This window comes from Heterocephalus glaber, unplaced genomic scaffold (assembly GCF_053883595.1).
Source record: "Heterocephalus glaber isolate CG9 unplaced genomic scaffold, H.glaber_assembly_v1.0 deba00001451, whole genome shotgun sequence".
In the NCBI taxonomy this organism is placed as follows: domain Eukaryota; kingdom Metazoa; phylum Chordata; class Mammalia; order Rodentia; family Bathyergidae; genus Heterocephalus; species Heterocephalus glaber.
In genome coordinates, this window is record NW_028258301.1 from 5,380,157 (window position 1) to 5,394,170 (window position 14,014).

At 37.5% G+C, this 14,014-nt stretch overlaps 1 protein-coding gene across 1 annotated transcript in view; it reads right to left on the reverse strand.

The window, feature by feature from the left end:
* Window positions 1-3,934: 3,934 nt before the first annotated feature.
* The window catches only part of Cmpk1 (cytidine/uridine monophosphate kinase 1), a 43,145-nt gene continuing 33,065 nt past the window's right edge, over window positions 3,935-14,014 (reverse strand). Inside the window, exons 3-6 of the mRNA XM_004869304.4 lie at window positions 9,947-10,099; window positions 8,175-8,251; window positions 7,840-7,936; window positions 3,935-6,629 (exon numbers count right to left, since the gene is read on the reverse strand). Of these exons, the coding sequence (XP_004869361.1) occupies window positions 6,588-6,629; window positions 7,840-7,936; window positions 8,175-8,251; window positions 9,947-10,099 (369 nt within the window). The 3' untranslated portion in view covers window positions 3,935-6,587. The remainder of the gene's footprint in view (window positions 6,630-7,839; window positions 7,937-8,174; window positions 8,252-9,946; window positions 10,100-14,014) is intronic.

Sequence of the window (14,014 nt, forward strand, 5' to 3'; positions counted from 1 at the left end):
TACCCCTACCCCTTTGGACCTTTTCTTCCTATTTTGCATTATCAACTATTCATTCTAATCATTGGTACATTTTAGGTATACAATATAATGACATTCATCATTGGAAATTTGCACCTTTACATAGTCTCTCTTGGTTCTTATTTTTCACCCTTGCCCAGCCCTCCCTTCAACCCCTCCAGTCCTCCCTATTTACAAAGATTTTGTTCCTATTTTTCCATTTTCTCATATTAATCCCATTCCCTTCTATCCTTTCCCCTACCCCTCCCACTTCCTTCCTCTTTGCCCCTTTTCTTCCTATTTCACATGACCTATTATACATTTAGTCCTTATTTACACTTTCAGTTTCTCACACCAGAGAAACTATTCGGTATTTACACATTTGTGTCTTATTTATTTCACTTAAGAGTATTGCCTCAATGTGCATCCACTTAGCTATAAATGTCTCTAATTTCTCATTTTTTATGGCTGAGTAGTACCGCATTTTATTAAAAAAACCACCTTTTCTTTATCCAGTCTCCAGCTGATGGGCATTTGGGCTGTTTCCAAGTTTTAGCTATTACAAACTGTGCTGCTATGAACATGGGCGCACATATATCACTGTGGTATGATTCTTCTAATTCTTTGGGGAAGATCCCCAGCAGTGGAATAGCAGGGTCAAATGGGACTTCCAGTCCTAGTTCTTTGAGGTATCTCCATACTGATTTCCACAGTGGTTCCACCAGTCTACACTCCCACCAGCAGTGGGGCAGGGGTCCTCTTTCCCCACAGCACTGCCAGCATTTGTTATTGGTGGATTTCATGATAGCAGCCATTCTTTCTGGAGTGAAGTGGAATCTCAGCATTTTCATTTGCATCTCTTGAATGACCAGTGATGTTGAACATTTTTTCATGTAGTTATTTGCTATTTCTACTTCTTTGTCTGAGAAATGTCTGCTCATTTCAGATGCCCATTTTTTGACTGGGTCTTTCAATTTGCAAGGTCTGATCTTTTTAAGTTCTTTATAGATTCAAGATAGTAGACCTTTGTCTGAGGAAGAGCAGGTGAAGATTTTTTCCTACATTGTGGGTTGTCTCTTCACACTGCTGGTGGTTTCTCTTGCTGTGCAGAAGCTTTTTAATAAGAAGAGATCCCATTTGTTGATTGTTTGTGCTAGTTCACGGGCAACTGAGGTTTTGTTCTTAAAATCTTTTCCTACACCGATGTCTTCAAGGGTTCTACCTAACCTCTGTTCCAACTGGTTCAGAATTTCTATTTTAATATTTAGATCTTTAATCCATTTTGATTTTAGTCTAGTGCATGGTGAGAGATATAGGTCTAGTTTTAATCTTTGGCAAGGTGAAGCCCAATTTTTCCAGCACCATTTTTTAAAGAGGCTAACTTACCTCCAGTGAGGGTGTTTGGCTCCTTTATCAAAGATGAGATGGCTGAGTGGGTCTGGCGTTGTTTCTGCATCTTCTAATCTGTTCCACTGGTCCTCAAGTCTGTTTCTTTGCCAGTACCATGCTGTTTTTATCACAGTAGCTTTGTAGTATAGTTGCAAGTTGGGGATTGTGATAGCCCCTGCCATGTCTCTGTTACCTAGAATTGCTTTTGCTATTCTGGGTCTCTTCTTGCTCCAAATGAATTTTTGGATTGTTTTCTCGAGGTCTATGAAGTATGCTGCTGGGATCTCAATTAGAATTGCATTAAATCTATATAGCAGTTTTGGCGGTATGGCCATTTTCACTATATTAATCCTTCCTACCCAGGAGCAGGGGATGTCTGTCCATTTTCTGATATCATCTTCAATCTCTCTTTTCAGAGTGCCATAGTTTTCAGAGAAGAGGTCTTTGATTTCTTTCATTAGGTTGATTCCTAGGTATTTCAGTTTTTTGGATGCTATTGTGAAAGGAATTATTTGCCCTATTTCTCTCTCAGTGAGTCTGTCATTGGTGTAGAGGAAAGCTATTGATTTTTGTGTGTTGACCTTGTAACCAGCTACTTGACTGAATTTGGTTATTAAGTCTAGAAGACTTTTGGTGGAGTTCTTGGGGTCTTCTATATAGAGTATCATGTCATCTGCAAATAATGACAATTTGACTCCTTCATTACCTATCTTTATTCCTTTTATTTCTTTCTCTTGTCTAATTGCCGTGGCTAATGTTTCCAGAACTATATTGAACAAGAGTGGTGATAGTGGACATCCTTGTCTTGTTCCTGATTTGAGTGTGAAGGATTTCAGTTTTTGACCATTTAGTATGATATTGGCTGTTGGTTTTTCATAGATGGCTTCTATCAGTTTGAGGTAGAGACCATCTATTCCAATTTTTTGTAGGGTTTTTATCATAAATGCATGTTGGATTTTGTCAAATGCTTTTTCTGCGTCTATGGAGATAATCATATGGTTTTGTCCTTGGCTCTACTGAGATAGTGTATTACATTAATTGATTTTCATATACGGAACCATCCCTGCATCCGTGGGATGAATCCCACTTGGTCATGGTGTATGATCTTCTTGATGATATTCTGCATTCTATTTGCCAGTATCTTATTAAGGATTTTTGCATCTATGTTCATTAGTGAGATTGGCCTATAGTTCTCCTTTTCAGCTGGGTCTTTCTCTGCTTTGAGGATCAAGGTGATGCTTGCTTCCCGGAATGAATTTGGGAGTATTGCTTCCCTTTCAATTTCATCGAAGAGTTTAAACAGTAGTGGCAGCAGTTCCTCTCTAAATGTCTTGTAGAATTCAGCAGTGAAGCCATCAGGGCCCGGGCTTTTCTTAGTTGATAAGTTTTTAATTACATTTTCAATTTCATTGGTTGATATTGGGTTGTTCAGAATTTTTAGGTCTTCTTCGTTCAACTTTGGTAATTCATATGTGTCTAGGAATCTGTCCATTTCTTCTGTGTTGTCCATCTTATTGGCGTATAGGTTCTGGAAGTAGGTATTGATGATCCTCTGTATTTCTGCTGGGTCTGTTGTCATTTCACCCTTTTCATTCCTAATTGCATGGATTTGGGCCTTTTCTTTCCTTTGTCTGACAAGGTTGGCTAAAGGTTTGTCAATTTTGTTGATTTTTTCGAAGTGGTTCTCCTTTCTTTTGGTACACAATAAATAAGTTTATTTTCTTTCATTAAAAAAAGAAAAATGGAAAGAAGAAAAGTGCTTAGAATTAAGGAGTACTTAATTTGGCTGAAGGTGGGTTTAGGAAGAACAGAAATAAGAATGTGTAAGAATGACTGAAATTACCCAACAGAAGACATCTGAAGGTCTAGCCATGTCAGAGTGTTCTAAACAGATGGCAGAGAATGTGCCCATAGCACCATGGCTTGTGCCGTTAGTACCTGTTTAAAGATGAAGGTCCAAACCTCCAGGGAAGAGATGCTGACCTGGACTGGCCTATTCCTTCAATCACTATCATCTCCAGGGAACACAGGAATGTTGGGCAACCACTAAAGATACAAGAACAAAGCCACAAATCCAGCAGGACGTGGTGGCGCTGGCTGAGGCAGGAGGCTTGCCAAGCTTGAGCCCCAAGGCAACAAAGAGAGACACTAACTCAGAATAAAAATTTTTAAAAGGCCGGGGGTGTAGCTCAGTGTGAAGGCCCTGTGAATCTCCAGTACTGCCAAAAACAAAACAAAATAAAAAACAGTTACAAGTCTGCAAAAGCCCACATTCTGAGACACACTGACCTATCAGTTTCTCCCTCAAAGAGAAAAAACCTGAGGCTTCTCATGGATGATGAAATAAAGTGCATGTGCCTTGATCCAGATTACTTCTTGAAAAATGGGACACCGTCGTTCTTTTGCCTAAGATGCCCAAACAAAACACGCAGATGGACAGCAGAAAATTCTCCTGCATCCTGAACTCTGATACTGCTGTGAGGATGCAGATGTTAAATGGAACTTTCTGATCTTCAGTGCTTTAAAAAAAAAGAATTGAACCAGCAAATAGCAAAGGCCACAGCAGAAAATTTATTGGAATTATTTTGCTACATAATTCATATACATTCAACATCACTGAATGGAAATGTTAACTCAAAAAATACACCAGGACTCAAATTAGGGTCTTTAAAGAAACTCAAAAACTTCTTAGTGACTGTTATTTTTAACAAATGGAATGACCAAACCAATGAAATCAGATGTATCTCAATCAACTCCAAAGTTCAATACTGCCAACATGTTTTTCTATTTAAAAGCAAATAAAAAATCAAAGCCTTGTAATTTAGTAATTACCATGTTTCTTGGTTTCTGTTCTCAAATGCTACAGGAAGATATCTAATGAAAGGCAGCAAAACACCTAGTCTCAGAAGTCTTCAAAATTGTAAGGCTTCTCTTACAATTATCAGTATAAATATTTAGATTCCCATCTGACAGATTTCTTTATTTGTGTGAACAGGAATGCTCTCAAAACCCTTCAATCTTGCTTCATTATAGCTGGGTGATTAAACCACCAAAAATTCCCTCTGTATTGGCTGGCCTGAAGCGTTAGATAAAAACTTGTTACAAACTCTTCAAAGAAACTGTGATGATCACAGTACAAATTCTGGTGATCAGAATGCTATAGTACTAAGGGATACTTTGTTGCCTAATAGCAAATATTCTAAAAATATTTCTCATTAATAAGTAAATTTCATAACATGCACAGAAATAAATGACTCTATTACAATATAAGAATAATCATTAACTTGTCCTCGCTATTCCCAATTACATTATTTCTTTTCCTGTGGTGAAGATCACACCCAGGCCCTTGGGCATGCTAGGCAAATACACTACCACTTAGCTACACCCCTAGCCCTTCCCAAAGACTCTGAGAGCTTGTGCAGGTTCTAGCAGGGGAGTGCAGCTACTCAAATAACACCCTTGACCAGGGAAACAGTCCTCCCTTATCCCACCAAGCATGGAGCAGCGAGGGAACAAGGGGATACCTACCCAGCCAGCCAGATCAGCCAGATCAACCTGGCGATCTATGGTGTGACAGATGTTCCAGCCAGACAGCCTCACATCCCTTTCCCAATGACTTTAAATATAAAATCTAATTATATAAAGACAAAATTTCCATGTCCTATTAAACCTCGTATACCAAACAGTTTAAGTGTTGAAAATGAGAAACATTTAAGAAATCTCTATTAAGAACCTTGGATACCACTTAGCAGTAGTGATAGAAGGTAAAGCAAAAAAGGAAAGGCATATTTCTCAGAGATTTTTAAAGAAAGAATAGATATAAAAGAAAATTCCTTTGGAATCTACACATTTTGCACCTTTCACATGATGTCTCAAAAAGAATTTACTAAACAAAAGTACCAGGAAGAGAATTAAAAACATTTATAAGATATATTTATTATTTTTCTGACCAAAGTGCAATGATTTTTAAAAATATTTTTAAACAAATAACTATGAAGAAAGTATTCCAGAAAATAAAATACAAATGGGCACTTTAACCATTAGATTTCTTTTTCTAATTTTACCCTAACCCTGAATTAATTTAAGAAACAAACACAAAACCTGAATCGTTACTAATGTGAGAATTGAATCCTTTCAGCATAAATCTAGCACATGCATTTCAAGGTTCTATTGCTACGAATTGTGTTGATCAGTTTAATCATGAATAACACCAAATAACAGAGCATAAGGAACACAACATTAGATGTGATCCTTGTCCCACACCCTCAGATTAAGTTATAATAAAGCTGACAATTCTGTCAGGCTCTGAGTCCCTTGTGTGCCCAACCCAAACCTTGGAAGCAGACTATGGCCTATCATACAACTTTGTACAAGCTGTAGATAGTTTTATCTTTCTCTAGGAAATGGTCAGTTATTTGATAAATATTAAAACATTGCTAGCAATCTATTTTCTGAGTTTGTTTACCAAATAACTTATGCAAGAACTGACTACATAAAAAGTTCCTTTGAAATTTGGTCCACAAATTCACTTAACAGGTTGGAAATTTGAAACCTGCAAGAAAAGGAAATGGGAATCCCTAATCCTAACATGTTGTAATTTACACATTTGTTTTGTTTTTTGAGACAGGGTCTCACTATGTAGTTCAGGCTGGCCTTGAACTTACTGTAGGCCAGGCTGGCGTTGAACTCACATCAATCTTCCTGCCTCAGCCTCCCAGTACTGAGATTACAGGTGTGGCCACCCTGCCCAGCTCTCATGTTGTAATTACTACAGATTTTTTTTTTTGGTACCAGGGATTGAACTCAGGTCCTTGTGCTTGCGAAGCAGGCAGCAGCACCACTGAGCTAAATCCCTGGCCCCTCATGTTGTAATTACTAAAGGGATATTAACACGCATACTAAAAATTTTTGCTCACAGAAGGCACAAACTATAAAAGGGACAGTCTTTTTAATAAAAACGAAGAACTACCTGATACCTTTGTTTTGTGATCACCGTAATAACTAAGATGAGGTTAAACCTGAACTGTCTACTCCTGTGACCAAAAGAATAAAATAAAATAAAACATTTGTCTGACTATGTATTTTCTAGCCATTAATTGAGATGTAATTTTCAAAGATTAAAACTGCCTTACAAAGGGGTTGGATAGCAGCTATCAAAGCAATATTCAAGCATGATTTCAAGGATGCTTTCAGGTTTAGAGTTAGCCTTCTTTATCAAAAATCTTCACAACTTCATCAAACACCTGCAAAGGAAAAAGATAAACAGCATATATGAGGCCTTCCATTCAATTCTCAGCACGAAAATAAAATGAAAAAACAAACAAAAACACCAGAATATGTACCCCTTACCATATAGCTAAGTTCCTAACAGTAAATTTTATTTTTTATTTTTTGCTTAAATTCTTTTATTGGTACATTATGGGTATACAATACGTTTACATTTATCATTGGGTGCTTGTACCTGTACACGATGTATCTTGGTTCTTATTTTTTACCCCATTACCTGTGCACCCTTCACCCCCTCCACCTTCCCTATTTACATAGACTTTATTTCCATTTTTTTCTTTTCTCATAATTTTTCCTTTCCCTTCTTTTTACATTATTTTTAATGGATCACTTGAAAAATCACATAATTTCTTTGTCTCATCTATTTTACTTTAGACATGAACTAAAAAAAGATCAACTGAACCTTCTTCCTCTGGATCTTTCTTTATTACCTTCTAAGAGGAAGATTCAGAGAAACAGGGGAAGGCAGATTTGGTGAATAAACCCATTCCCATGGCTTGAACCACTGGTGGTACATGCATGATTGTGGTATAAGCTGCCTGATAGGACAGTCATGCACATATGGCCCTCTCATGAATGTGTTAAAAGACACTAGAAATATCTGCAGGCACTGTAGGCTCAAACCACAATGTAGAGATCACTGATTTATGAAGGGAGAGAAGTGGTAAGTCATGGAACTCTGCACCTTTGGAGCTATTTGTTCTGTGATGGAAGAAAAAAAGCAGCTTAGGGCCGGGGATTTAGGTCAGTGGTTCCGCAGCCTGCCTCACAAGCGCACACAAGGTCCCGAGTTCCATCCCGGTACCAAAAAAAAAAAAGAGAGAAAAAAGTAGCCTGGGGCTCTTGAGCTAGATGACTTGACAGTCACACCATAGATTTTCAAAAAGAGAACATGATCCAAGTCACAGAACTCAAAGTACCAATTTTCCAGTGTTTGAGCAAAGAAGTTTGGAATTAATAAACCACTCACATCTCATGAAAAACAAGTCTAAAGTTATAAAACCCATTTTAGACCTATTCAAAAAGGAAATAAACCTAATTTTTCCATTTAGTGTCAAATGAGACTAAAAAGCTAATCCATTGCAGTATTTTTCTCCTGCCTATATCAAAAGAAACAATCACATTTTCCCTTGACTTTTTCTTCAAAGACAGGTCAGAGGCACTCACTTCATCAACAGATTTAGATGCATCTATTTTCTTGACTTTCCCCATTTCTTCATATGAGTCAATAATTGGCTTTGTTGACTGAAGATAAGTCTGAATCCTGCAAAAGAAGCAAATGTTGTAACATTCTAGGTACCCATCCTCCTCCTCCACATTGTAGGTGGCTTAGAGGACAGTACCAGGTGTGACTCCACTAATTTATTCATCTCTACACAAGGCACTGCACCAAGGTAAGCTTGAGATGCTCTTTCTGTGGACCAAAATGGGGCAGAAATTTAATATATCACTCAAATTCCACACTGGGATTAAGGTGATTAAATGCAAAAACTGAAAAGTACCTCTTTTCCAAGCTCTCTCTGTTGTCATCACTTCTACCACTACTTTTTCCCCTCTCAAGACATCGTTCAATACAGATCTAAAAGAGATTTATTTTAAAAGTTACTTTAAAAGCAGAAAAATATGAACTTGCCATTCTTTTAATCTGAAAAGAAAATAAAGTTTGAAGAGACTACCAAAAAAAAAATCCTGCATTAAACCCAATGTGTCTAATTCATTAATCAACATGCAGTCTTTTAAAATTTAAACATGTGGTTCAATTTATATAAACTAGGTTAAATAAGTATAGAGCAAAATAAAAATTCATTCATGACTCAGTTTTTCCTGTGTGTATTTTTTTCAAACCACAATACAAAGAACTGTATGAGTATGGTTCCATCTCAGATATATTATTAACTTATTAGGTATGAATTACAAGCTCAAACTTTGTTCCATTTTTGCTTACTTTACGATAATTCCATAAATATCCAGATATTTAAGAGTCAACACATTTGAATAAAGCACCTCTTGTTAATCGTGAATAAACATTCCTTAGTTATAAAGCTGTGGTAACATTTTAAAGTTAACTTTGAAGAATAAGTGAAAACATATTTTTGGGGGTTGGAACAAGAGAGTTACATTTTTAAAACAAGTCAAAGGCTATAGAGAGACTCTCCCAAAGGCACATATGTAACTCAGCCCAAGAATAGCCAACTTCCTTCAAGGCATTACTTTAAATTCTTATTCTTTCAGACTGTTGGCAGTAATTTAATGACATTTATATCACAGCAGCTGTCAAACAGAATCAGGGCTTTTAATTAAATGATTCCGAGAAATTCATTTAGTTATTCAAAAGTATATCTGGGTGTGTTATGAGAAATGGTAGAAAAAAAGCAAAACAAAACAAAACAAAAATTCCTTTCTTCCCCTGGTACTGAGTACTGAACAAAGGGTCTTCCTACTAAGCTACATCCACAGCCCTTTTTACTTTTTGAGCCAGGTTGTCACTGAGTCACTAAATTGCCAAGGCTGGGATTATAAGGTGTGCACCCTTTCTTGAATTTTTTTTTTTGGTTTTGGTACTGGGATCGAACTCAGGACCTTGTGCTTGCAAGGCAGGTACGGTGCCACTGAGCTACATCCCTGGCCCCCTTTCATTTTTTTTCAAGATATATATTTTTTTACATTTTAGGCATACAATACAGTTACATTCATCATTGGGATCTTGTACCTTTACATGATGCATCTTGGTTCTTATTTTTTCCCCATTCCCATCCTCCCTTCACCCCCTCCACCTTTCCTCAAGATTATTTTATTCTTAGAGGATAAACCAAATTATGTTCTAACTTTCAAAAAACTTGTCTTTCTTTTCCAATAAACAACACACTCTCTGAAAATAGTGCATACGTAAGAAAGTAGTTTACCTTCATTACCTAACATTATTGTGCATATTGACTCTTATTTTTAAAAAACTGACTAGTTTTTTTTGAAAACAGCAAAATTTAGGTTCACAAGATTGCTGATGCCAAACAGCATATAATACACCAAGAACGAGTTAGTGCTTTTCTGTCTACCCAATCTACCAACTCAAAAAAATACTTCTGCCAACAGAAAATGTAAATATAAATAAAAGATAGTTGGGCCGGGCATTTAGCTCAGTGGTTCAGCCACCTGCCTTCCAAGCACAAGGTCCGGAGTTTGATCCCCGGTACCAAAAAGAAAAAAAAAAAAGAACAAAGATAGTTGACCATTAGTGGCTTAAAGTCCAAATGGGCAGATGAAGATTTTCCATTACCTCATTATTACAATCAAAAAAAAGAACAAAAGATACATCTGCTTTCCCATCCATGGTCTTGTTCCAACCTTGAAGGTTGTCTTGATTTCTTGGAAACCCATCAATCAAGAATTTATTCTTCTGAGCATTGGCAGCCATTGTTTGATCCATTTCCTAAAGAAAAAGATTTAGGTTCAATACTACATTAGCAAAGGGCATTAAGCAAGATAGTGAATACAGTTTGTTTTATTGTATTCCATGTTTTGTTGTACACCATGTATGTATCATAAGGGAAGAATACAAGGCACATTAAAAAACAGAATAGATGGAAATTAAACAATGTATTGACGTGGCTGCCTCAAGCTAGTGGAGTTTTGGGTATGTGACCCCTCTTCTCATTTTACACACACATAATTTTTTTTTTTTGCAGTTTCCAGGTTTTCTAGAGTGAGCATATACTATAGTTTGTACGTTGACTGTCTCCCAAAGGTCTATGTGCTAGGCTTGAACACCAGGGTGGCACTATTGGGAGGCCTGGTGGACCTTTAGGAGGGCCTCATACAGGTCTGAGGGTCACTGGGGTCTGTGACTGTGGGTCACTTTGTTTTTCCTCTTCTTTCCTGGTGATGAAGTGAGCCACTTACTCCACTATAAGCCCCTTGTCTTTACCATTTAGCACCACTACCAGAGGCTCACAAAAATGGTCCATCCCATCTTAGACTGGAATTCCAAAACTATAAGCAAAAATAAACCTTTCCTCTTTATAAGTTAGTTATCATAGATATTTTATTATAGTGACAGAAAACTAATAAAAGTGTTACATTTGTCAGCTTTCTTGTTGCCAAGACAAAATACGTGTCATCCACAACTTAAAGGTGGAGAGGCTTCCTTTGGCTCACAGTTTCAGATGTTTCAGACGACGGTAAGCTGCCTCCAAGGCAGGGTTTTGGAGAAAGCACATGGTAAGGCAATTCTGCTCTCTTCATGGCAGTCAAGGAGCAGGGTATAGGGGAGAGGGCCAGAGATAGCCTCCAAAGGCATGCTCTCCATGACCGAACTCCTCCAAATGGGCCTCACCTTCTAACAGCACATTCAGTCATGAACATTAGAGGATTAATCTAGTGATGAGTTCACTCCCCCATGAGCGATCATTTCTCCAAGAGTAAGAGTCCAGATAAGTTGACAAGATGAATTGGTGCACACATGTATTACTTTCACATATAAATCCACAAAGTTGTAAATGAGTAACAAAAACAGCAATAAGAGGAAAATAACCATTAATTAAGATCTTTGCATGAGCAACAAGAGAAGGTCGTGCCCTCCTTTTGCTTCTCCCAAGTCATTCTGCTGTGGCAAAAACTATGCTACTTCCACAGGCACTCATCTTTACTATCAATCAAGTGCAACAGCAAAAGCCTTTGGTTAAGCATAGTGGACACACACACCTATAATCCTCAGGAGCTAAGGCAGGAGGACCACTGTGAGATTGAGGCCAGCCTGGGCTACATAGTGAGTTCAAAGCCAGCCTGAATTACACAGGAAGACCCTATCTCAAAAAACAAAACAAAAAACTTTGGATAGATATAAAAACAGTGCTAGCATTATTAGTGCAGAATTCAATGTTTTAAAAACTGAAGCTAAGTAAGTCTAAATATCACTGACTGCCCCAAAACACAGTTAGAAAAAACAAAACATTACATTCAGAAAGAAGGACCAACACAATTCAGCATCCTCTTCTAAAGTCTGCATTTAGATGATATGTGGGAATGGGAGGTGCAGATTCCTCATCTCCAAATCCTTGCCACTTCCACAGATGCCTGGTTTTGACAAATCTTGCAGGGGCCTCTAGTCCAAAGCAATATGACATTCACTGTCCTCCATTCTCAAACTTTCCTGGTTCCTCAAGATGAACATGGCTGCCAGGAATCCTGATTATTTTTCTAAGGGTTGGCTTTATTCCAACATTTAGCTGTTTCTCCAATATTCATAAAACTTCTACAAAACACCTGGGCTTTTGTAACTAGCTTTTCTAAACCAATTATGATAGTGGAAGATATCTAAAGGAGGCACATCAATTATATTCACTCAACATACATTTATTCAACACCTAATACCAGTGGACATGAACAGCAAGGTCACTGCTCTTGCCCTTAGAGGGCTCACCATGTAGTGGAGCCAGAGATGTATGAATAACAGTAAGTTTTCTAACATAGCAAAGGATGCTATGATAAAACAAAGAGATAAGAGCAAGTGTCTTAGAAACTGCCAGAGACAGATTTACCAGAAAGCTGGCAGTGGATTTACATCATGAATAATAAAATGGCAAGCTGACAAGGATCAATGTCTGCTAAAAAGGATCAATGTGTGGTGAAAAGCAGATGTAGGAAGGCTGAAAAATGAGAAAGTATACAGCTTTGATGAATACAAAATGAGCAGGTGTAACTGAATCTTAAGATATGACTGAAAAGATATGACTGGAAAGAAAGTAGGTTAAAGTGAGAGTGCTGACAGAGAAGAGATGAACAAAGAGATGAAGACAAAGATAACTGGAAAGATTTTCTCACTGAATAGATTTTGGAAAGTAAGGGAGACAGAACATGTAGCATGGCTCTCATAGTTCTGCTTTGAGTAGCTGGTAGAATCAATAACCAAGACAAGAAATAAAGGAAGATCACTTTTTAGTTGATACATTCAGCCTCTGTCTGACATGTTGATATTGAGACAATGTGAGACATCCAGTTAAATGCCTTCTAGTCAGAAATATACTGGAATTCAGAACAAAGATTTGCGCTAGAGCTGTAAATTTCAGCACTGTTAACATAACGAAAGGTTTGGGCAATCTAGCAAGATATATATAGGAACTGGAGAACCAAGATTAAAATCCTGAGAAATATCATTTAAGAAATTTGCAGAAGAACAAAAGTTATTAGAGATTAAGACATACCACTTGCTGAACTAGAATGAGAATTAACAGAAATGATGTCACAAGGAACAAAAAAGGAACGAGTTTCAGATAGACAGTGATAGAGGTATATGTTTGAAGAAAATAGTGACTAACAGTATCCCCTAGACTCAATAGAGAAGATCATCAGCAATACACAAGAACAGTTTCAATGGCGATGGAAACAGAACTTCACCACAAAGGGTTGAAAAGTAGAAAGTGAAAAAGTAAAAAGAATGTAGACTTTCATAATGTTCAGATATAACTCAGAGAAACAGTATTTGATCCAGGGAATAGGGAGACAGGATTTATTCTGGTACAGAAGCAGGTTACTCCAACCTCCAAGAGAAGAGTTAAAACAATGTGTTATTATCCGGGTGTGGTGGTACATGCCTATAATCCCAGCACTCTGGGAAGCTGAGGCAGGAGGATTGCAGTGTTCAAGGCCATCCTCGGCTACACAGGAAGTTCAAGGCCAGCCTGAACATAGTGAGACCTATTTCAAAAAACAAAACAAAACAAACAAAGACAGTATGTATTAGCCACTCTTTATCCTTAAAGGTGTGTCTGGTTTCATCCAGACCCTGTGTGTCTTTCTCCCATTAGGCTTCAGCTATCTGTTGTTCCCAACACTGTCACCTTCACTGTTTATGTCAAAAGACCTGTTAATCACTTCTTGGCCCTTTGGCTAAGATTAGGTGTAAAAGACCTGTTAATGGCTTTAGTCTTCAGCAAAGAGTAAACAAGTAAATGAGAGACATCTGTTTTTAGATGGAGTAATTTGACAGGTATCAAATCTTACCATTAAACACTGATGGTGGTGATACACACCAGAAAAAACTGAAAGAATATCAATAATGAGAGGGCTACAAGTGAAATAAAAATGAGAAAAAAGAAACAGAAGATTTATAAGAAAGGCGAAAGAGGAAGTAAGGAGAGACAAGGCAGAGGGAGAAAAAACAGAAATGGAAGGGAGAACAACTGTTTGAACATTGGGAATGAAGGGTTGAGCGTACATACATGCATGTTAAATTAAACTACAGCTGATCGTAAGCCAAGGCAGAGAATCCTTGCTACTGTTCAATTTCTTCCCAGGTGGAAGTGGAGTTTCCAGATCTGCCATTCTCTAACATTACAACTACTTTCCA